The 24,826-nt window shown below is 48.7% G+C and overlaps 1 protein-coding gene across 1 annotated transcript; it reads left to right on the forward strand.

The window, feature by feature from the left end:
• Nucleotides 1–205: 205 nt before the first annotated feature.
• Nucleotides 206–21,699, forward strand: LOC140898111 (E3 ubiquitin-protein ligase TRIM39-like). Its single transcript, XM_078848695.1, is given in 6 exon segments — nt 206–631; nt 11,410–11,517; nt 12,441–12,463; nt 12,552–12,655; nt 19,408–19,524; nt 19,527–21,699. Coding segments are annotated over 6 exon segments (1,218 nt in total). The 3' UTR covers nt 19,967–21,699.
• Nucleotides 21,700–24,826: the final 3,127 nt, after the last annotated feature.

Raw genomic sequence — 24,826 nt, forward strand, 5'->3', positions numbered from 1 at the left:
TGGAGTCTAAGATGTCTTTTTGACATCTTGTGGATTTCTAGCCATCAGCTTTAACTCAGCCTGGCTAACACCTCACTGCTGACTGACTGCTATAGTATAACCTGCATGTGGGACCAGGGGACCCCCCATCTCCTGTTCATTCTGTGCATGTGAAGAGCTGATCCAAGCAGTAAGGGGACCAGACATCAACAAGACACAGACAGCCATGGCCTCAGCACCTTCCATACAGAAAGTGTTAGAAGAAGCCACTTGCTCCATCTGCCTGGAGTACCTGACAAAGCCGGTGACCACAGACTGTGGGCACAACTTTTGCCGAGACTGCATCATCCAGTACAGTGAGCATGGGGAGCCTCAATCAGGCACAAAGATCCCCTGTCCCCAGTGCCAAGCGCCGTTCCAGGAATGGAAACTCCAGCCCAACAGGCAGCTCGCCAATATTGTAAAGAACATCAAACTATTGGGGTTAAAGTCAGGAAATGTGCAAAAGGAGAATCTTTGTGAAAGACATGAGGAGAAGCTCCAACTCTTCTGTGAGGAGAACAGAGAAGCCATCTGTGTGGTTTGCAGGCAGTCCCAGACTCACCACACTCATGCTGTGATCTCCATACAGGAGGCTGCCCAGGATTACAAGGTGAGAATCACTGCTGCTCTTGGCGAAGGAATCCCTTAAAGACCCCATTGTGCTTCTCTCCAGAACCAGCTGCTGGGGGCTGAGTGGGGACTCACATGGCTTAAGAGAGGTGGAGCCAGGCACTGCCAGGCTGGACAGTGAGGGGTCCGGCTGCCTCCCCCGCCCCCCAGACAGGTAGTGAAGAGTGGAGCCAGCCATGTCCATCTCTCTGCCAGGCTGCGCCTCCAGTGCCAGGTGACCACAGACACTTTAGAGAACCTGAGTGGGGGAAACCAGGGCTTGTGCCCTTCCCTCTTCAGTGTGTGGGTGAGGCCCGACGGGCTGGCTCAAACAGTGGGTTTAGGGCTTGTTGGCACCTTTGCAACATCAGGAAGGTGGTACCATGGATTCTGCATTACATGGATGTCTCCCAGGGAGGCTCAGGCATGTCCCAGTGCAGCTTTCCCCAGCCTAGGCAGGATGTGTATGTGGCTTGTGGAGATCCATGAGGTTGTTTGATTAGAGGCTAAATGGAGCAGAAGTGGAGCCTGTGGGGAACAGACAAAGGAAGGGGAGCCAGTCAGTGTGGGAAATAGGTAGCTTTGGCCCTGAGATTAGTGACTTCCCCCAAACACGGATCACCTGAGAGCTGAGGCAATGGGAGAAGGGACATAGAGAAATGTTATGTTTGAACTAGCAGAGAAGGCAATAGACAGACATAGGGAGCTGACAAATAGCTTCTGCTTTGGTGGCTTTATTGTTCAGCTGCAAATCTGAAACTAACATGAAAGCGAAGCTTTGCACTGGAAAGGGTGGAGTGCTCAAACATTGAAAGGAACGGTACATCACATTCGTCCACCCTGCTGTAAAAAACTTTCCAGACACATATACACTATCAATTACATGGCTAACATGAAACACTGTATAACCTAAGTAACAATTGCAGGTGGACTACTGCATACTTTTAAATCTCAAGGGATCATGCTTCCGTTGAATAGCAACACTCTAACTAAACAATTTATAAGTTCAAGTACACGGCTCGTTATTGTATTCTCTTGTGACGGTGGTGTGGCCGTGTCCTGAACTACTGGAACAGTCAGTGGTCAGGAATCAGCTGGATCTGGTATGCAATCACCTGGATCTGGTACCAACATTTCTCTTAACAAGTCATTAAGACTAGGAGTTGTAATGGAAGAAGATTCAATCGAGCAACAGAAAGTCCTATTGGGACATCCCCGGACTTCGGTACTTGTTGAGGCTGCAACTGGTCCATATGTGATCTCCATAAAATACCATTGGCTAGTTTTACCAAAAACAATACAAGTCCTGTGCATTTTACACATTCTCCCGGCACCCATTCTCTCAACAACTGTAGTTGCGAGTCCACATTAAGTCTTGAACTTGAAAAGAATGATGATGCATCTCACATAATCAGTTTGCATAGATTGGGATTTGGCTACAAGTGCGGCAATATCAGGATGTAGCAGGTCCCAACAGGGACGCAAAGATTGCTTCAAGCAAAGAGTTTCCGTTGGCTCCTGGGTAGTAGTATGGGGTGTGTGCCTGTAGATGAGCAAGGAATTTTCCAGTCTCTGACTCAGAATAGATTTGTTGCTTTTAAGGGTTGCTTAAGTGTCTGTACAAAAAGAGTTCTGCTAGTAAGTTTGAAGCCGGATAGTATGAGCATATGTGCTGAATTCCATTTGAAGCTAGGAATCTCTGAAATTCTGCAGAACAGAATTGAGGTCCATTGTCACTCACTAACTGTAACAGTAAACCAAACTATCTGAACAAGGTGCAAAGATGTCCAATGATCTTAGCAGTAGTAGCAGAAGTCATGCTGAAAACTACTGGTCATTTCAAATGGCTTTGACTAAGACCAAAAACATGTAACCTTCTAAAAATCTGGCAAAGTCCACGTGATTAAGTGTCCAGTGTGTCTGAGTCCACAACCAAGGTGTTTGAACAACCTGGCCAGGATCATGTTGAATTTGCTGGCACATAGGTATTGGAAGAAGATGAAGTGCTATAATTTGTCAATCCCATCTAACAGATGTGACTCCAGGCTATGGCCTTCATCTGTACGATTCTAAGATGGTTTGTGAAGAGCTTCCAAACCTGAGATTGAACTGATTTTGGAATGAGCATTCACATTTCCCATAAGATGCAACCATAATTCACAGATAATTCATGTTGACATGACATGAATTGTATAAACCAGGGATTCTTATAATCGAACCCTGTACCTTGTGGTACCATTCCCTTCACAAGAGAAAGCACATCATCTGCAGCAGTTTCTTTGTTGATGCCTGTGCTAGTAATAGGTAACCTATTCATCAAGCTGAGAGAGAACATTTCATCCGAAGTTTCTTTGGGTAAATGAGAGGTTGGATATGGCTTGTGTGATGGCCTATCAGCATTGCCATGCTGAGTCCCTTTATGGAACTGAATAGTACAGGAATGAGCAAAAAGTAGCAATGCCCATCATTGCATGCAAGCAGTAGCTAATGACGGAATTCCATGTTTCAGTCCAAATATTGAAAGTAAGGGCAATGATCCATCTGCAAAGTAATATGTCTATGTAGTGAGGCAGAGTGGCCTCCCACTGACCCAGAGCAGGAAGGACCTGCTTGGTGGAGAATGTGGGCAGCAACCTGACCCCTGCAGTAAGAGGTCCTGCATATGCCATGCCTTAGATATCCCTAATGGGAGAGATGGAGCTGACAAACTCATTAAGTATCAAGCCAAGAGCAAACAGCAGCAGTAGGTGTCATAACTCCAGCAACAACGGCAAGTAGTACAGGTGCTGGGGGCCAAACAGCAACTGTTCTGGGATTTGGGGGCCCAACACCGTGAGGAGCAGCAACAGTGTCTCCAACAGCTTGCAACCCTGCTGCCTGGACCCAGTGGGCCACCTCCCAGGGGCACAATGAATCCCCCTACGTTTCCCATTGCCCTCTTGGCCCCCTACCTGACTGAGGCAACCCAGATCGCCTATCGGGGCCTCCCAATTGATGAGGCACAAGATTATGGATGCATGAAGCTGCCCATTTTAGATGCCTTGGACATCATGCTGGAGACCTTGCGCGAGCAAAATTGGGCTAACGGCTGCAGGTCATCGTCCAGGAGATAAAAGACCTCTGCTGGCAATGGCTGCACCCTGAGCAGTGGTCAGCAGGTGAGGTCGCTGAGCATATCACTCTAGAGCAGTTTGTTCATGTCCTCCTGCCCCAGGGGAGGGCTTGGGTACTCCGGCACTGACCCACAACATTTAGTGTGGCTGTCACCTTAATGGAGGACTTCTTGGCCACTGAGAACGCTATTGGGCCAGGAGCCTGAGCCCCGGCCTCAACGCCCAGTTTGATGCTCCTTGGCCCAGCAAGGAAGCCCAAGCCGAAGGAGCCCATGGTCGAATCCAAACCCATGACGATAGGGCCAGCAAACAACCACTGGGCCCATGTGGCAGAGATGCTCCAACGTTGCTGACAAGACCACAATCCAAATCCCTCAGAGGTGATCCCCTGGCCAGGGCAACTAGAGCCTGGACCCTGCTTCTCCTGCAGCTGGCTTGGGCACTTACAATGGAAGTGTCCCGAGATGGACTGCATCTTCAGCCAAGTCTATACCGGAGAGTCTCAGGCCAGCAAACAACCATGGTGAAGTTTGGGTGAAAACGAGTCACAGCCTTCATAGACTCAGGCCGTAGGCAAAACCTCATCCAGCAGGAATTTGCCCCTGACCCCACACAAGCATGTTGAGAGATACACCTCCAATGTATCCATAGGGATGTAAAATCGTATCCCAGTGCCTAAATCTCTCTGACCATTAACAGACTGATGTGGGTGTTGACCTGGGGCTGGCTTCCACCTCACCTATCTGGTCATCCTGGGATGAGACTGGCTGGGGTTTGACAGCCTTCTTCGGAAGAAGAGGAGGAGGCTGAAGAACCCCAAGGGGAACACCCTGATGAGCCCCCAGTCCCAATGATGATGCTGGGCCTCCCTGTGGAGAGTCCCATGATGACCTCCCTTTACAGATTTTTGTTGCAACCAGAGGGATGAACCCACACTGAGCTGGGCCTACAAACAGGTAGGCCAGGTCAACCGAGCCGTGACTGATCCCCTGAGGGCTGCACAATTGACCCAATTCAAGCTGACAGGCAATCACTTCTACCATGTTAATCAGAACTCCCAAACTCAGGAAGTCTGGACCCAGTTGGTTGTCCCCCACGATCATAAGAAGGCCATCTTGAAGCTTGCCCACGACATTTCCATGGCTGGCCACCTGGGACAAGAGAAAAACCTGGCCTGAGTTCTGTCATGCTTCTTCTGCCCTGGAGTCCATCAGGAGATAAAGGTCTAGTTCACCTTATGCCCTGAGTGCCAACTAGCTGTCTCCGTCAGGGTGGCGAAAGCACCCTTGATCCCTTTACCCATGGTCAGGGATCCCTTTGAGCAAATTGCGATGGACCTGGTGGGCCCTCTCCTGAAGAGTAATGTGGGGTTCCAGGATAGCCTCATACTGATCGATTATGCCACTCACTTTCCCGAGGCCATCCCACTATGGAACACTTCCATTGCAGCAGAACTGGTGAAGGTATTCTCTTGTGTGGGCCTTCCCCCTGAGATTCTCATGGATCAAGAGACCAACTTCACTTCCCGGCTGATCCATCAGGTGTGTACCTTGTTGTGACATGTATGACAGTTTCTGGGCTTAGCTGGGTATTACTGACACTTTGTGCCCCAGTTTGAATCCATTGCAGCACCCCTCATGGCATTCTTAACCAAGGACCTCCCATGTTGGTACGCTGGTCAGCAGAATGTGAAGATATGTTCTGAGCCCTCAAGGAAAGCCTGTGTAGGGAACTCGTGCTCTTCAGCCGCGATTTCAACTGTAAAAAGAAAAGGAGTACTTGTGGCACCTTAGAGACTAACCAATTTATTAGAGCATAAGCTTTCGTGAGCTACAGCTCACTTCCTCAGATGCATATCGTGGAAACTGCAGCAGGCTTTATATATACACAGAGAACATGAAACAATACCTACTCCCACCCCACTGTCCTGCTGGTAATAGCTTATCTAAAGTGATCATCAGGTGGGCCATTTCCAGCACAAATCCAGGTTTTCTCACCCTCCACCCCCCCACACAAATTCACTCTCCTGCTGGTGATAGCCCATCCAAAGTGACAACTCTTTACACAATGTGCATGACAATCAAGTTGGGCTATTTCAACTGTGAGTTCCTGGTCCAAATCGATGCTTCAGAGGTGGGGCTCAGGGCAGCCCTCTCCCAGGAGTTGGATAGAGAAGAGCATCCCACCCTCTATGTCTGTGGGAAGCTCTCCCCGCCCCGAGAATGTAACTATTCAGTTATACAGAAGGAGGCCCTGGCTGTTAAATGGGCTATTGACACCCTCAGATACTATCTTCCCTTTCATACTGATCACCAACCACAAAGCCTTAAAATGGCTAAATACCACGAAAAGTACCAATGCCAGATTGATGAGATGGTATCGCATCCTCCAGCAATTTGCCTTTACTGTCTGACGCTCAGCAGGTAAGGATAACACTAACACAGATTTTCTGTCTGACCTGGGGGGAGTCAGGATGGCAGCCATGAAGACCAGGAGATGGACTTAAGGGGTGTGTGTGTGTAGTGAGGCGAAGTGGCCTCTCACTGAGCCAGAGGCAGAGGGACCACTCTCCAAACTCAGGTGGGCAGAGCCAGACCATGCTCACCCCTCCCACTGGAAGTCAGGGGGTGGGACAAGAAGTATATAGGGCTGGTCGTGGAGCTCAGTTGGGCTGCAGCTGCTGAAGGAGATAGATGCCTCTTGACCTCTCCTGAGCTGGGAGACTTCAGCGGACCGCTGCTGAGCTGAGGAGTGACCAGAGCTTCTGGAGCCATGCACTGACCAAGGCATTGAGGAGTCGCTGGGACTGGCACTGGACTTCTACCCCAACAAACTGGAGGACCACCCGCGGATCCAACGGGGATCTACGGGGAGTGTAGGAAGTGGCTCAGAGGCAGCCGACCCCAGTCTGGCTGTATTGCTGCCGGAGACCTGCTCAGCGAGTTGCAGCTGGATTCCCTGCTGACCCAGTGGTGGAATACTCCACCACTGTTAGGGCCCTGGGTCGGGGCTTGATGGAGTCGGGTGGGCCTGGGCCCCGCTGCCACTTCACCCCTGAGGTGGCAGTCTCCCCTTGCTAGGCCAAGAGGCCTGCATTTGTTGGCCATCTGCTGGAGCTCGGATACCCAACCCTCTTGCCGTTCTACACAGAGCCACAGACTCCTTGCTGCCCCACCCTGACGGAGGGCTTGGGCTCATAACTGTTTGCTGCTCTGCCCTGACTGCAGGCCAGAGGCATAGACAGTTTCTTGACCCGCCCTACTTGGGGGTCTGGGACCCCGAGACTCATTTGTGGATCTGCCCAGACTGCAGGCCAGAGCCATATAGTCTGTAGTGCTCTGCTAATTCCCTGATTGTGGGTGACGCTCAGTTATGTAGTGAGGCGGAGTGGCCTCCCACTGACCCAGAAGGAGAGGGACCCCTGCTAACCCACTAGTCTACCATATAGGTAGGTATGGAACAGCCAAATACCAAAGATAATGCTGAGAGCTCTTAGCTCTATTTGCATATAGCTCTTCTCAGAAGTGATGAGTGTTTGTGGTGCAAAGGTAATTGGTTTCTCTATACCATTAGGAAAAATGTTGGCGAGAACTGTGCCCACTCCATATGGTGAAGCATCACAAACCACTTACAATGGAATCAAAACATCAATGTGCATTAGAACGTCAACAGTTTCTTTACTTCATTAAATGCATGCACACACTCTTAAAGATGCCAAAACTGTCACCAGATTAGGAAGAAATTTACTGCAGCAGTTAAGCAGTCCTAAGAATGAACATAACTGTGACATGTTCTCTGCCAGTGGTGCTTCAAGAACCATCTCCTCTTCTCTGGTGATTTCCTTAAGCCCAGGGCATCAATTACATATCCAAGGTATTCATCTGAAGATTTGAAAAACTCACAATTGTCTTGAAAAATCCTTAGTCCATGGTCTTCCAAATGTGTCAAAGCAGAACCCAAATTTCACAGATAATTCCCTTGATCCTTTCGTGTAACAAAGATGTCACCCAAGTAACACTGAACTCCATTCAGTCCCTTCAGAATCTCATCCATGGCTTTCTAGATCAGGGCAGGTGCTGATGTGATACTAAAAGGCAACCTTTTATAACAAAATAAGACTTTTTGTGTGTTGACTGAGCCAGCATCTTGCAAATATCTCACAATCTCCATTTGTAGGAATGCATTGAGCAAATCCAATTTACTGAAACACTGTCTACCACTAAAAGTAGTTAATAAATCTTCAGTGTGAGGTAGTGGTTACTAATCTGCACATAAAACTGGATTAAGCATCACTTTGAAATCTCCACATATTAAGACTGAGTCTTTCCTGATCACTGGTACAATGGGTGTAGACCACTCACTGTGTGAAACTGGTGACAGGATTCCAATGTTCACTGAATGGTCCAAAAAAATTTTGAAGGAGAAGGTAGTTAAGGACATTGAAGTCAATGGTAAATGGGACAAAATACAACATGGTTTTACAAAAGGTAGATAGTGCCAAACCAACCTGATCTCCTTCTTTGAGAGAGTAACAGATTTTTTAGATAAAGGAAACGCAGTGGATCTAATTTACTTAGATTTTAGTAAGGCGTTTGATACTGTGCCACATGGGGAATTATTAGTTAAATTGGATAAGATGGGCATCAATAGGAAAATTGAAAGGTGGATAGGGAATTGGTTAAAGGGGAAACTACAACGGGTCCTACTGAAAGGTGAACTGTCAAGTTGGAGGGAGGTTACCAGTGGAGTTCCTCAAGGATCAGTTTTGGGACCAATCTTATTTAATCTTTTTATTACTGACCTGGGCACAAAAAGTGGGAGTGTGCTAATAAAGTTTGCAGATGATACAAAGCTGGGAGGTATTGCTAATTTAGAGAAGGACAGGGATACCCTACAGGAGGATCTGGATGACCTTGTAAACTGGAGTAATAGGAATAGGATGAAATTTAATAGTGAGAAGTGTAAGGTCATGCATTTAGGGATTAATAACAAGAATTTTAGTTATAAGCTAGGGACGCATCAACTAGAAGTAACGGAGGAGGAAAAGGACCTTGGAGTATTGGTTGATCATAGGATGACTATGAGCTGCCAATGTGATATGGCTGTGAAAAAAGCTAATGTCATCTTGGGATGCATCAGGAGAGGTATTTCCAGTAGGGATAAGGAGGTTTTAGTACCGTTATATAAGGCACTGGTGAGACCTCACCTGGAATACTGTGTGCAGTTCTGGTCTCCCATGTTTAAGAAGGATGAATTCAAACTGGAACAGGTACAGAGAAGGGCTACTAGGATGATCCGAGGAATGGAAAACTTGTCTTATGAAAGGAGACTTAGGGAGCTTGGCTTGTTTAGCCTAACTAAAAGAAGGTTGAGGGGAGATATGATTGCTCTCTATAAATATATCAGAGGGATAAATACCAGAGAGGGAGAGGAATTATTTAAACTCAGTACCAATGTGGACACAAGAACAAATGGATATAAACTGGCCACTAGGAAATTTAGATTAGAAATTAGACGAAGGTTTCTAACCATCAGAGGAGTGAAGTTTTGGAATAGCCTTCCGAGGGAAGTAGTGGGGGCAAAAGATCTATCTTGCTTTAAGATTAAACTCGATAAGTTTATGGAGGAGATGGTATGATGGGATAACATGGTTTTGGTAATTAAATATTCATGGTAAATAGGCCCAATGGCCTGTGATGGGTTTTTAGATGGGGTAAGATCCAAGTTACCTGGGAAAGAATTTTCTGTAGTATCTGGCTGATGAATCTTGCCCATATGCTCAGGGTTTAGCTGATCGCCATATTTGGGGTCGGGAAGGAATTTTCCTCCAGGGCAGATTGGAAGGCCCTGGAGGTTTTTCGCCTTGCTCTGTAGCATGGGGCACGGGTCACTTGCTGGAGGATTCTCTGCTCCTTGAGGTCTTCAAACTACAATTTGAGGACTTCAATAGCACAGATATAGGTGTGAGGTCTTTTTTAGGAGTGGTGGGTGAAATTCTGTGGCCTGCATTGTGCAGGAGGTCAGACTAGATGATCATAATGGTCCCTTCTGGCCTAAATATCTATGAATCTATGAATCTATGAAATCAGCTTCCACCAGATGCTTCAGAGTATAAGGCACAGCTCTGGGCTTGCAATATTTTGGCTGGCTGTCAGTGAGCTTCCCTGAGACGTTTATCTGTCTAAGTTCTTTCAAAAACTTTAGAATGTCTGTCCAGTATTTCCTGAAGATTTTGAGGTACTTTTGTGATCACTTTGATCTTGATCCAATTCATCTTGAGCTTCTCAAGTCAAGATCTTCCAAATAATGGTGGATACTTTCCTTCAATCACATAAAAAGGTAAAATAACTGATTGGTCATCTAGTTGAACTTTTACCTGGCATATCCCTTTTTTGGACTAATTTTTCCCCAGTATAACAAAGTGGACGTTTCTTCCAGAGGAACTTGTGGCAATATCTAGTGATAGGCAGATACAGAAATCAATGAAACAGTATCAAGCTCCATTCTTGTAGGAACTGCTTCAGTCAGATGCCATCCTTGACTCCAGCTTCTGATAAAACATGAAGTGCTAAATCTTGATTTAAAAAACCCAGGATTACTTGTGGCACCTTAGAGACTAACAAATTTATTTGGGCATAAGCTTTCGTGGGCTAAAACCCACTGCATCGGATGCATGCACGAAAGCTTATGCCCAAATAAATTTGTTAGTCTCTAAGGTGCCACAAGTACTCCTTGGTTTTTTTTGTTGTTGATACAGACTAACACGGCTACCACTCTGAAATCTTGATCAGTGTCCCTACAGCTCTTGTCTTTTTCCACATTATGAATTCCCAACTTCCATCATTTCTTAGGTTCAGTCTTCATAGGTGTCTTCTTGGATGTACAGTTACTATGTGTTGCTGGTCTCTGAACTGTGTGACAGGTCACAGCGATGTGTCCTCTCTTCTGGCAGTTCTAACAAATGGCCTGGCATGCCCAGTAATCCTTCTCCGCAAGTGTAGTTTGTGCACTATAGCCCCATGGAAATTCTTCATGTTCCCATGGTCCTCTGTCTCACTAATTCAGAATATGAACTCCTCAGTTCATACTAATGTCCAGAAAATCCTTCTTTGCGGTTTCCATGGCAACAGTCACCTCAACAGCCTTCTTGAATGTAAACAGTGACATAGTCAGTAACGTCTTCTGAACCTGGTCATTGCATAATTCAGAGATAAATTGGTCATACAAGGCATCACTTAATGTTTGTCTGAACTGACAGTGCTCTGACAACATCCTTAGAGAAGCAACAAACTGTGCTACTGATTTTCCAGTTCCCTGATCTTGCTGATGGAACTGAAATTGTTCTGCTATCACTGATGATGTAGGAGAAAAGTGTTCCCACATTGTGGCAGTAATTGTGGCATACTTGGCAGTTCTTGGCACAGTTGGAGACAATAAATCATGTGGCAGTCCATATGGCTTCAGACCAGTCACTGTCAGCAAGATTGAAATTCGTTGTCTGTTGGGAAACTACAAATTACCCTGCAAGCTACAAATTGCTCAAAAAATTTGAGGCACACCACCTATGATTTTAGTTTTCAACAAATTCATCATCATTGCCCACAAAAGGTGCCATTTCTCTGCTCTCCTGCTCTTCAAGCCTCCTGGATGACCTTTTCTGCCACAGAGAAATTCTTCCAATATAACAAAGCTCTCAGAGCAGAGTGCCGCTTTGCAGCAGCTGATCACAGAAGTAAAAGAGAAATGCCAGCAACCGGCTGCTGAGCTGCTGAAAGTGGGACTGTTAACATTCTCCCCATCCACCCCTGCAGCATTAAACTCTCCAGTCAGTGACTAGATCCCAGGAATTAGTGACAAATCCTATTTCCAGTGCCTGGTCTGACAGTTTCCCAACACAAACAAAGGCCCAGGCACGAGGCCCTGTCAGCGTTGACACGCACAGTCTGTGTTAGAGGGAAAGAGAGATGCAATGGGGGCTTTGCCGGTCAAAGGGATGGAACGGAAGGAGCAGGGGGCTGATGTGGTTCCTTCTGTGATTGCTGGATCTTGGCCCAATGTGGCTGATGAGCAGAGATTCTGAGCCATGCGGGGAAGGGGGGTGGGGGGCGGGGCAGAAGGGGGAGCCACAACCCAGAGTGAGCTCTCAAACTAATGAAATGAAAGGGTCGAGACTCTCATCACTGGCCATTCATGCTGGGGGCCTCCATCAATGGGTGCCAACCTGAGACACCTGGGGCCTGATACTGGGAAGAGCTGAGCACTCACACGCCAGCTGAAGCGATGAGAGCTGCAGCTGCTCAGGGTGAGGATCTGTGCACTGTCTCCTTAGATTTGCAGCAGGAAGCTGGACAGGAGGGAGACTGGAGACAGTTTGGGTGGAAGCTCTACAGGGAAGTGGAGGGACAGACAGAGGCACGTTAGGGATGTTGCTGCTTTTGTTCCAACAAAGCTGCTTGTTCAGTGTTCACAAAACATCACATTCTTCGCCATTGTCACATGACACGCAGCTCCTTTGAGAATCAGAACCAGGGTAAACGGGGCACCTGAAATCAGCGATCACTGCTGAATATCCTACACAAAAGAGTCTGGCCCTGATGTGTTAAATGTTGTGAATTAATTCTGATCAAGTGTGGAAAGTCACTCAGGATTTTTGCATGTGGTGTTAACCCAGCTCTCTGACTCTCTGTCTCCTTTCAGGATGTGAAAAGCACATTGATCAGGTGTGTTCCCATTTCCATTTCTCCTTCTATTCCTGTGAGCAATGTGTGCGCAGAGCAGCCAAGTGATGATGAGACGTTTTCTTCACAGGAGTGAGAATGTGACACTCCAGGATCCAGAAGCTGTTTCTCCTGCCCTGAAGAATGTGTATAAAATCTGCCTTGACATGAAGGAAATGCTGGAGAGATTCACTGGTCAGTGAAAGTTACTGTTCTGGGTTTCCTTTACATGTGGGTGGGGAGGAGAATTGACACAGGCAATGTGTAAGTCTTCCATTTGGGGTGGCTTACGCACAAGCACTAGAAGCTTCCTAGAAGTGGGGGCAACAGTGCCCAGACTGCGGCCCTACCCCACCGAGGCTCCACCACCCACCCCCTCTTCTGAGCCTCCCTGTTTGCCCCTCTCTGCCCCCTCTCCCGAGCGCCCCCTGCTCGTCCCTCTCCCGAGTGCCCCCTACTTGCTCCTCTCCCAAGCACCCCACACTCCCTATGCCCCAGGGTCCCCATCTGCAATGGGTAAGGCCCCTCGCTGTCATGCAGCCCTTAGGGGCTGGGCAGTAGGAATCATTATTGATATAGTGCCCACGAGTGAGCCAGGCACTGCAGAGACAGAACAAGGGGCTGCCGGCCCTGGATGGGCTCCTAGTCTGAATGCAGACAAGGCTCATCATGGGGAGCAGCAAATCCTAGGGGGAGCTGGTGTGAGGGTCCCAGTGTGGGGCCGCCCAGTCCCTGGGCCTGTCCTTTGCCTTTCTGGGTCTGACAGAGAGTACTGTAGTGACCGTGTTGGCTCCATACTGGGCCCTGCATCACCCTCAGTTCAGCATCCAGCCAGCAGGGGACTCTGTACCCCCAGGGCATGGTGCAGGGCAGATGCAGCCTGAGATCAGGGGGAGCTGGAGGCTGCTGGGGAGCAGGAGCAGCCTGAGAGCTGGAACAGGGACTCTGGGAACCAGGCGGGAGGCACAGCACCCTGTGCTCAGTGTTCACTCCAGGTTCTCACTCAGTGACACAGGCTCCGCTGGGGTCAGACACTGTAGTGAGGGGCCCACACAGACAGACTGCAGAGAGTGAGGCTCTGTCTGCATGGGGAAGTGGTAACAGTTCAGTTAAACAGGTGCCACTTTTGCACTCGTTATGGGGTAGGACCATGAACCGCGCCCCCCAAGCTGGCTCATGGTGACCCTGCAACAAGTGCCTTCCCTCAGCTTCCCCTCTTCAGTGCTCCTTAAATTACAATCCAAAAGGTCTGAGACAAAAGTCCCCTGCTGGCATCTACTTTGAGTCCAAATAAACGTCAAAATAAGATAATTTCTTTGCTCGGTTTCAGCCCCAGCTCTTACTCTTTGCTGGGTTTCAGCCCCAGCTCTTACTCTAACTCCTCCCTCTCCTTGAGTCAGGAGTCCTCAGCCCTCCTTCCTGGATCTGGGTCGGGTCAGACTGTACCTTTGTTCTCTCTCACCAGCAGTTGCTTTCTCCAGCCAGGTGCAGTCACCCAGGCTTCTGCCCTGCTGCTGCCATGGGTGTCACATCTAGGGCCTTGCCTACACTATCCCAACCATAGAATCATAGAATCATAGAATATCAAGGTTGGAAGGGACCTCAGGAGGTCATCTAGTCCAACCCCCTGATCAAAAGCAGGACCCATCTCCAGTTAAATCATCCCAGCCAGGGCTTTGTCAAGCCTGACCTTAAAAACTTCTAAGGAAGGAGATTCCACCACCTCCCTAGGCAACGCATTCCAGTGTTTCACCACCCACCTAGTGAAAAAGTTTTTCCTAATATCCATCCTAAACCTCCCCCACTGCAACTTGAGTTGACCCAAGTTACACTGCTCCAGTTAAGTGAATAACGTAACTGGAGTCGACATAGCTTAGGTCGACTTACCACGGTGTCTTCACTGCACTGTGGCATCCCATCGACTTCTCTTACTCTTCTCCGAGAAGTGGAGTACCGGAGTCTATGGAGAGCACTCCGCCACAAAGTTAAACCCAATGAGTCACGTCCGCATGACGCTGAGACAGTCACACAGGGGTTTTCTCTGGGATCACTACAGCAGTGTTCAAAGTGATTTAAATTAACCCTGTGATGCTTTCTCCTGTGGCCAAGCCCTGGGGCGCCATGAGTGGAGCAGGGAACATCTGTGTATTTGCCAGGTGTGCAGACCTCTCTGGGTGGAGACACTTTCACACTGGCTCAGGAATCGGTGCTGGGAGATCCCACTGACCAGGAGGCCGAAGGCTCTCACTCCCCTGCCCTGGGGAGTGAAGGGAGGGACTCTGGGGCTGCTGTTCTTCATCCCAGAACGTGCTTTGTGTGTATAAAAAGATCTTCTACACTTTCCACAGTATGCATCCGATGAAGTGAGCTGTAGCTCACGAAAGCTTATGCTCAAATAAATTGGTTAGTCTCTAAGGTGCCACAAGTACTCCTTTTCTTTTTGCGAATACAGACTAACACGGCTGTTACTCTGAAACCTGTCAGAGCTCAGGGTCTCAGAGAAACCTCTTCCCGTCGGGGCCCGCGGAGCCTGTAAACTCTGTGGGGAGTGTCTGGGCAGCCCCATCCAGGAGCAGCTGTTTGAGGAGCACACGAGCCCTACAGACTCACCGGGCAGCATGTCAGTGCCACGACCCAGAGATCTCCATGGAGGGGACTCACACACTCTGCTGGTAAAGCTGGGGAGTCTAGATCCCAAGGGTTTTTTGATTGTGGTTGTGACTTCAGAACTATGGAGATGCTTCCCATATTAACTCTGATCTTGACCCCCTCTGACTGTGAAATTAAACTGCTTCCCACCTGCAATTTTTCCTTAGTGCGCTCCAGCCTGGGAAGAAAACTTTGGACATTGCAGGCCAATCTGGCCGGGCACAGGGAGAAAATAGAGTGTTTGGCTTTGTGAAATGTCTTGTATTTTAAACCCAAAGGCCCGGATCCCCAAAGAGACACAGGTGTTCTGATGCTGAGCACTTCCAGTGCCTAATATTTAATCACAGGAACAACACTGCATCTCACAAAGCCTTAGTTAGGTGTCCAGGCTCCCTGCAGAACGAATGGTAAGAGACTGGCGTCTCAGGCTGTGATTCACAAATGCCAGCACACTAGGCTAGTTATTACATTAGCTAACCAATGGGAGATACTGATGACAAGGGGGTCTGCTAAGACCTGTCACTCTCACGGAGACGGGTATCTACCTCTGCTTAGTCAGCCACAAAAGGGAACACCTCGACTGGAGTCAGGCGGCTTAGACACCTACACCACTTCTTGTGGGAATGAATTGGATGCCTTCTTCACGCCGCACAAAACAGCCAGAAGAGCTTCAGTTGGTGCTGCCTCCCTTATAACTTTTAGCCCTGTGCTTAAAGCACTTACCTGGGATGTGGGTGGTCCTGGTTCAATTCCCCCATCTGCTTGGGGGGAGATAAGGATTTGAACAGGGATCACCTACCTCTCAGGTGAGTTACCTTAACCCTCTGGGTATGAGAGAGGCTGTTTTGGGCCTTCCACACTCTCCCTTGTTGAAGCTGTTGCACTGTGGATTAAATAATTAAAGGTCATTGGACCAGAGAGTGAATTTGAGAATGAGTCTACAGCTTGGTGGTTTGGGCACCCATCTGTGAGGTAGGAGAGCAAGAAGCTAGTGCCCCTGCTCCAATGACTCTTTAATTATTTATCCACCTTGGAACATCGTCAACAGGAGAGACTGAGGCACACCCCTCATCAGCATAGCCCAGTGAGTAGAGCACTGTCCTAAGCCCTATTCAAATCCCTTCTCACCCTCTGGCAGAGGTGGAGTTAAACCAAGAGTCCCCCACATCCTAACCACTAGGCTAAAATTTATGAGGCAAGCCCTTCCCCACCGGCTGTTCTCTGTGACCTCGCCTGAGGGACCCGATCTGATAGACAGCCCCTGAGCACACCTACCAAACTGGGCCTGGCACACGAGTGAGGTGGCTGAAAATGTGTCTTCTCCAGTCCGTTGATCATGGTGGGGCTCAGGCAGGGGATAGGCGTCCACATGCCTAGAAGGAGCTAGCTGTGTGCATGGTGAGATGGGAGAAACACAGGCACTGAGGGAACTTTTACTGCACAAACTTAGGCTCTGAGTGAGTTTCAGTGCCAACAGGGTCAGCAGGAGTTTTAGAATAATAGAATAGACCAATAGAATCCTAGGGCTGGAAGGGACTTCGAGAGGTCATCCAGCCCAGTCCCCTGCACTCATGGCAGGACTCAGTATTATCTGGAACATCCCTGACAGGTGTTTGTCTAATCTGCTCTTAATCTCCAGTGATGGAGATGCTACAACCTCCCTAGGCAAGTGATTCCAGTGCTCAACCACCCTGAGAGTCAGGAAGTTTTTCCTAATGTCCAACCTAAACCGACCTTGTTGCAATTTAAACCCATTGCTTCTTGTCCTAGCCTCAGAGGTTAAGAACAACAATTTTCTCCCGCTTCCTTGTAACAACCTTTTATGTACAGTACATGAAAACTGTTATCATCTCCCTTGTCAGTCTTCTCTTTTCCAGACTAAACAAACCCAGTTTTTTCAATCTTCCCTCATAGGTCATGTTTTCTAGACCTTTAATCGCTTTTATTGCTTTTCTCTGGACTTTTTCCAATTTGTCCACATCTTTCCTGAAGTGTGGTGTGCAGAACTGGATACGATACTCCAGTTGAGGCCTAATCAGCATGGAGTAGAGCGGAAGAATTTCTTCTTAAGTCTTGCTTACAACACTCCTGATAATGTATTCCAGAATGATGTTTGCTTTTTTTGCAACAGTGTTACTCTGTTATCTCATGTTTCAGCCTAGCAGCCGTGTTAGTCTGTATTCGCAAAAAGAAAAGGAGTACTAGTGGCACATTAGAGACTAACCAATTTATTTGAGCATAAGCTTTCGTGAGCTACAGCTCACTTCATCGGATGCATACTGTGGAAAGTGTAGAAGATCTTTTTATACACACAAAGCACGTTCTGGGATAAAGAACAGCAGCCCCAGAGTCCCTCCCTTCATTCCCCAGGGCAGGGGAGTGAGAGCCCTCGGCCTCCTGGTCAGTGGGATCTCCCAGCACCGATTCCTGAGCCAGTGTGAAAGTGTCTCCACCCAGAGAGGTCTGTATTCCGATGAAGTGAGCTGTAGCTCACGAAAGTTTATGCTCAAATAAATTGGTTAGTCTCTAATGTGCCACTAGTACTCCTTTTCTTTTTGCGAATACAGACTAACACGGCTGCTAGGCTGAAACATGAGATAACAGAGTAACACTGTTCTTCTTTTCTTTTTCTGGTATCTCATATTTAGTTTGTGATCTACTATGACCCCCAGATCCCTTTCTGCAGTACTCCTTCCTAGGTAGTCATTTCCCATTTTGTATGTGTGCAACTGATTGTTCCTTCCTAAGTAGAGTAGTTTGTATTTTTCCTTATTGAATTTCATCCTATTTACTTCAGACCATTTCTCCAGTTTGTCCAGATCATTTTGAATTATAATCCTATTCTCCAAAGCACTTGCAACCCCTCCCATCTTCGTATCATCTGCAAACTTTATAAGTGTGCTTTCTATGCCATTATCTAAATCATTGATGAAGATATTGAACAGAACCGGACCCAGAACTGATCCCTGCAGGACCCCACTCATTATGCCCTTCCAGCCTGACTGTGAACCAACAATAACTACTTTTTGGGAATTGTTTTTCAACCAGTTACACACCCAACTTATAGTAACTCCATCTAGGTTGTATTGCCCTAGTTTGTTTATGAGAAGGTTGTGCAAGACAGTTTCAAAACCCTAACTAAAATCAAGATATACCACATCTACCGCTTCCCCCTATCCAAAGGCATGTTACTATGTCAAAGAAAGCTATCCGGTTGGTTTAACAAAATTTGTTCTTGGCAAATCCATGCTGACTGTTACTTATCACCTAATTATCTTCTAGATGTTTGCAAATTGATTGTTTAATTATTTGCTCCATCATGCATCCCATGAAGTGAACTGTAGCTCACGAAAGCTTATGCTCAAATAAATTTGTTAGTCTCTAAGGTGCCACAGTACTCCTTTTCTTTTTGCGGATACAGACTAACATGGCTGCTACTCTGAAAGCTAAATGGTCTGTAATTCCCCAGGTTGTCCTTATTCCCCTTTTCATAGATTGACACTATATTTGCCCTTTTCCAGTCTTCTGGAATCTCTTCTGTCTTCCATGACTTTTAAAAGATCACATCCCAGTGGAGCTGAAACCAGGGACTTAGGCCCAAGCTCTTTTTGTGCAGTCACTGGGGTCTGTGCTCCTCAGTCACTCAGACATAAGCAAAGATCCACCTCTGTGCAGTGCCTGGCACAACAGGGAACTAGCCTGAGTGGCCTCTAGACCCCACTTCAATGTCCTCCATGTCCCCCTGGCATCCACCCCTCTCTGCAACTCCCACAGCACCTGCCCCTCCAGGTCCCTTGCTACTGCCCCAAATTCCTACCTCCTGCCCCACCCCTGAGCACCTTCCCTCTGCCCCCTGGCACCTGTCTTTCCTCTTCCCTCACCACCACCACCCTTGTTCCTGCAGCCTGCCCTTCCCCCCTCTGCCTCCCTGACATCTGTCCCCTTCCTCTGCCAGCCTTTATCCCTCTCTTCTCTGCAATCCCCACTACTCCCCTCCTATCCTTTCTGATTCCTTGATGCCTGCCCCACTACTCCATGGAGATCTCCCCCTTCCCTTCCCATCCGCTCCCCTTCCCTGATGCTTGTCCCTCCCCTCTCCTATGTCCCTCACAAGAACCTGCCCCTCTTTCCATCTCCTCTCCTTCCCCTGCCCCCTTGGCCTTAGATGGGGCCCTGACTCCCCTTAAATGGCCAGCAACCTTGTGTCACAGCAATTAATGGGGACACAGGTTAATTTCCCTTTGATCCCAGTGACCAGCCCCTGCCTCCAGCACTGACTCTGTGGACTCTCTCCCCAGTGGATGTGACTCTGGATCCAGACACGGCTCATCCCAGCCTCATCCTGTCTGAGGATCAGAAAACTGTGACATACGAAGACAAACAACAGGATCTGCCTGACAATATTAAGAGATTTGATACTTATCCTGTTTTCTGGGCTTTAACAAATTGACAGGAGGGAGGCATTACTGGGAGGTGGAGGTGGGAGACAAAACAAACTGGACTCTGGGGGTTTGTACAGAATCTGTGACAAGGAAGGGGAAGATTTACCTATCACCTGAGAATGGATTCTGGACAGTGTGTCTGAGATATAAGGAATATAAGGCCCTCACCTCCCATTTAACGCCACTGTCCATGAGCGTCAGGCCCAGCCGGGTAGGGATTTTCCTGGACTATGAGGCAGGAGAGGTCTCATTTTACAATGTGACTGACAAGTCCCATCTCTTCACTTTCACTGACACTTTCTCCGGAACGCTCCACCCTTATTTTTATACTGGTTACAAAGAGGGATTTAGAAACACATCTCCCTTGATAATCTGCCCAGTCCCAGCTCAGGCTGGAGGGAATCTCTGTTCCTGACAGTGACACCCATGGAGGAGCCTGTCCCCTCCCAGCGCTGACCAGCCCCCAGGTGTGTTCCTATAAGGATGGCCTGGGGAATCATCTGCCTGCCACCGCCTCCCCCTCAGTTCCCAGCACCAAGCCTGTGAGCTAGGGGAGAGGAGAGGGGCAGAGGGGGGATGTAGGCTGCTGGGTTGTGGGCATGCAGAGGCAGAGATGTGTGTAGACACAATGTCAGGGGTGGCTGCTGTTGCTGATGTAAGGGGGACTGTTGTCCCCTTACTGAAACTCAATGAGGATTTTTGGTTGGCCCTCCCAGTAACAAAGGAAAGGGGAATTGCAGATGAGAAACCAAGACCTTGGACTGACAGTCCCCAGGACCAATGGGGAGAGGCAAATGCTCCAGATCTGCCTGATTGACAAAGCAGGCAGGCCAATGAGGGAGTAAGGAGAGCGGGGTCCCATCCTCTGTCTGCCCATAGGGGCCGAGCTAGAGCCACAACAGCCAGAGCGAGAGAAGCAGGCCAGGGTTCAGCGCTGTGCTGGGAGCAGAGCCACGGCAGCCAGAGCCAGAGGAGCAGCCCAGAGAGCTGCGCCAGAGGCAGAACAGCAGCTGCGCTGAGGCAGAGTGAAGCTGGGGCTGAGGCAGAGTGAAGCTGGGGCTGGGACTGGGGCTGGAGCAGTCCGGAGAGCAGCTGGGGAGAGCGAGGAGGACCCTGGGCAGCGGGCCCAGTGCAGTAAGACCCCACCAGCCAAAAGGCATTGCAGGCCAGAGTTGGCAGCAAACCATAACCCTGATGTGGGGGCCGATGCTGGGGAGATGGGTCCTGCCACCTTCTCCCCAGCACCGGTCACCGCCAGAGCAAGTGTCCGACCCGCAGCATCCCTGCAGCACAGCCAGGGCCTGGGCAGGAGGCCTGGGACGTGTGAGGAACAGACTGTGAACTGCCCGTAAATTCCAGAGACGCTGGTTGTGACGTCCCCGTGCCACAGAGTGGGGTTACTTGTTTCCTTTAAGCTTTTCCATTTTTTCCTTATGTGACATTATTGACATAAACTATGACCACATAGATCATTGTTGCAACCACTATTATATATTTGCAGCAAATATTGTACAAAGGTTGTTGTGTGAGATGTCTATGAAAAGGTTATGATTTTCTGGTTATGGTTATGCTGTCTGTATGTGTGTAACATTTTTGTAGTTGAAGTTATGAATATTGGCTATGTACTTGTATCTCAGTGTGTTTTGATTTTAAGTAGCCTTAGTGAAGCTTTTGGTCAGCTTCTTGAGAAAGGACTGTTCTCAGTAAGTGCCCAATCAAGAAACACGTAACTGACAATGACTCTGGGAGACGCCAATCCACATCTGAGCTTTCCTGGGAATGTTCAAACTAACACGTAAACAATGGCGTTGGCCTGCAAACTGAGTCATGCATGGACATGTGACTTGCCCATGTGACTCCAGACTCCATCTTGCTGCTGTCATTTTCCGCAGTAAGAACAAAAGGGGTCCTTCCACAGGCAGAGAATATAAAAGGCCCTGAAAACCCTTCCATTTTATCTTCAGTCCTGCTTCTGACCTCTGGAGGAACTATGCTACACTGAAGCTCTGAACAAAGAACTGTATGACCCATCCCAGATGTGGATGTACTCAGAGACTTAATTTAAACCTGCAGTTTATTCCATCACTGCTACAAGCCTGAACCAGAGCTTTGCCATTACTGTATGTAACTGATTCCATTTAACCAATTTTAGCTCTCATATATATTTCTTTCTTTTGTGAATAAAAGATTTAGATTTTAGATTCTAAAGGATTGGCAACAGCGTGATTTGTGGGTAAGATCTAACTTGTATATTGACCTGGGTCTGGGGCTTGGTCCTTTGGGATCGAGAGAACCTTTTTTCTTTTATTGGGGTATTGGTTTTCATAACCATTCGTCCCCATAATGAGTGGCACTGGTGGTGATACTGGGAAACTGGAGTGTCTAAGGGAATTGCTTGTGTAACCCTTCTGCCCGTCAGAGTTGGCAGCAACAAGGGCCGGGTTCAATATCTAGGGGTTCCATTCCAATAACACAATGCAAACCGGCTCGAGCCCCCACCCAGTGACCTGGGACAAATATATACCACCCCCGCTGGGCGCCTCCAAGAGGCAATACTTCCCCTCTCGCAAGCACATAGTCTGAGTGTAGCAAAAGTCTTTTAATAACAGAGAGAAACAATGTGGCATTATGTTGGGGAAACACCACCAACAGGATTCATAACACAACCCATGAGCAAAAACAATCCCACCCCAGGCAAATTGGGGCATGCCCTTTTCCCTTTGGTTCTTGAGTCCAGCAACCCCAAATCACCCAAAGTCCCAAAAGTCCAATGCCCCAAAAGTCTCTGTCCCTGGTCAGGGCAGCCCCAGAGTTCGAAAGTTTATCAGCGGAGCTTTACCTCCCAACCTGGGTGGAAATGGGACGGGGGTAAGAGGCACCTTACGTGATCTGAAGCTGACCGCCCCATAGCTCCATAGCGGCGCTCCACTCCGCCAGCCGCCCCACGAACTCCTTCGCTCAGCTCCACGGCCCACAAGCAGCTCCTGCCATCCACACACTGCTCCGTGTCAAACTGCTTCACCAGCCATCCCGCAAACTGCTCCACAATATATCTTCAGGCTCCCCCACTACTTAACACAACACTCAGTGATTTCAGCTCTTCGGTGAATTCAGCTTATAGTAGGGGAGCCCCAGTGCTGGTGCACTGTCAGCCCAAAGTGAGCTCAGCAGCCTATAACTAGACTTCTAATGAAATCAAAATTAGCTCTGATATTCCACAGTGGAGAGAGGAGGAAGTGCAATCAGCATGTAAGGCCCTCACCAAGGGGCCCATGCCACCAAGTATTAATACTTGTCCCCAGCCTCTCTCCATTCACACAGTTTTGGAACCCATGGCCCTTGCCTAGCGAGTGCTACTTAGTTGATGGTGAATCCCTCCATCATAACAAAAGGCCACGTACAGTTCCAAGCACAGTTCCCATAATCAGGGTAATAACAATTTATTCTTCCTGCCCCAATAACAGAGACACTGGGGATCCCACGGCAGCCAAAGTGACCATTTGGGCAGCTATGGTCTCATTCTAGGCGTGGTGGATGTGCCTATGCAAATGAGATCAGCCCCTGAAGTTCTTTTCCACAACTTGCCACACCTCACCACCAGATGTCAGGGTGGAGCTCATCCTGACACTGCTTACACTTGTATGACTTATGGTTAGCCAGTGGGGTGAAACCAAAGTCCTCTTTGTCTGGCTGGTTTGGTGTGCCTTAGAAGTGGAGAAACCCCAACCTTGGGCTGTAATTCCCCTGCTTGAAGCAATTTGTCCTGAACTGATACTCTCAGAAGTGTCCCACCAAAGGCAGCATCGTTACACCTTATATTTTTAAATTTGTTGCTGTCCAGTAAATTGTATTTGCTATGAAATGTATATAATGATCAGTGGGTCAGAGAAGTGTCCAGAATGGAGAGAATACCTCAGAGTGGGGACACTCTAGCCTTTGTCCTAAGTGACAAAGACAAGATTGTGGGTCAAGCCCCCCAGGAATCCTTGGCCCAGTGATGTTGGGGGTTATGAGGACTCTGCCACACAGGAGAGTGGAAGGGGAGCCCTTGAGGTTAGGCAGGCTTCTGTGTAAAGGGACTAGGAGTGAGGACTCATATCCTTTCTCAAGTCAATTCCATCGGGGTAGTGTATAAGCCAGGAAAGTTCCCCACAATAGTGGGACCATTCCCCTGCTTACACTAGGGTGGAGTGGGATGGGGGCTGCAGCAGTAGGAAGTGACAAGCCCAGATCACAAGAGGAAGACTTGGGGGAGGGGTATATAATGGAGGGGGGGAAGGCCACAAGTAGGAAGAGCCCCTTGCAGAAATGAAAGAGAAGAGACCCCAGTATATGGAGGTGGAGCTCTGAGAAGTGGATGGGGAGATCCCAGGGAAGGGTTGAGTGGGCAGAAGGGAGGGATCCAGGAACGGAGAAAGCTGAAGTCAGGGAAGGGAGGAATGGTGTTAGGAGAGGTGTGAACAGGGGTAGGCAATGTGTCCATTCACAGACCCAAGTGTCCATGGTAAAAATTTTGAGGTCCGTGATAATTTTTCAAAAAACGTTGAATGACTGAATGACATAACCCCCACCCCCCCAGTGTCCATCACTAAGTACAGTAATTTTGCAAAGAGTCCATCGCATAACATGGTGGTGCCGATCCCTGGGTGTGGGTGCCCCCTGCACTCTCTGTTTTTGGGGAGCCACTAAGCACATGTGGCTCTCAGAATCCTCAGTACAGACAGAACTGATCAAGGTCCCATCTGTGCCCTTAGCTGCACTGCCTCACAGGGCATCTGTGGGACCCTGCAAGACTTGGGGGGAAGGGGAACGTTTATCAGAACTTTATTTACTGCAAACCATGCCATGGTGTTAGCTGTGCTGGGGCGGTTCTGTTCAGTAACCGGATACCTGGGCAGGCAGTTTGATTTTGTATACAGGTCCACAGTGGGAGAGTGGGGGTGAGTGTGGAGTTGGATGGAAAATAGATCCTGGGAGTGATGGTGAAAAGTAGCACTCATTGAACGTCTTCAGGGAACCCGGGAACTTGGGTTCACTGATTGTTACACCAACTGGCCCAGAAAGCCTGCTGCTGTGTACCCTGAGGAGCTGGAAGAGGCCTGAAGGCCACAGGTACCAACCCCCGAGGAGGCAGGAAGTAGCCCGGGGCAGCCCCAGGGGCTGTGGCTCAGTCGGCGTGTTGCGGCTGGATCCCCACCGACGCAGGGGCAGCCGATCGTGCCCTTGCCAGGGCCCCGGGGTGGGACATGGTGGAGTAGGGTGGGACCGCGTCCCA

The sequence above is a fragment of the Lepidochelys kempii genome, chromosome 14 (genome assembly GCF_965140285.1).
Source record: "Lepidochelys kempii isolate rLepKem1 chromosome 14, rLepKem1.hap1, whole genome shotgun sequence".
NCBI lineage: Eukaryota > Metazoa > Chordata > Testudines > Cheloniidae > Lepidochelys > Lepidochelys kempii.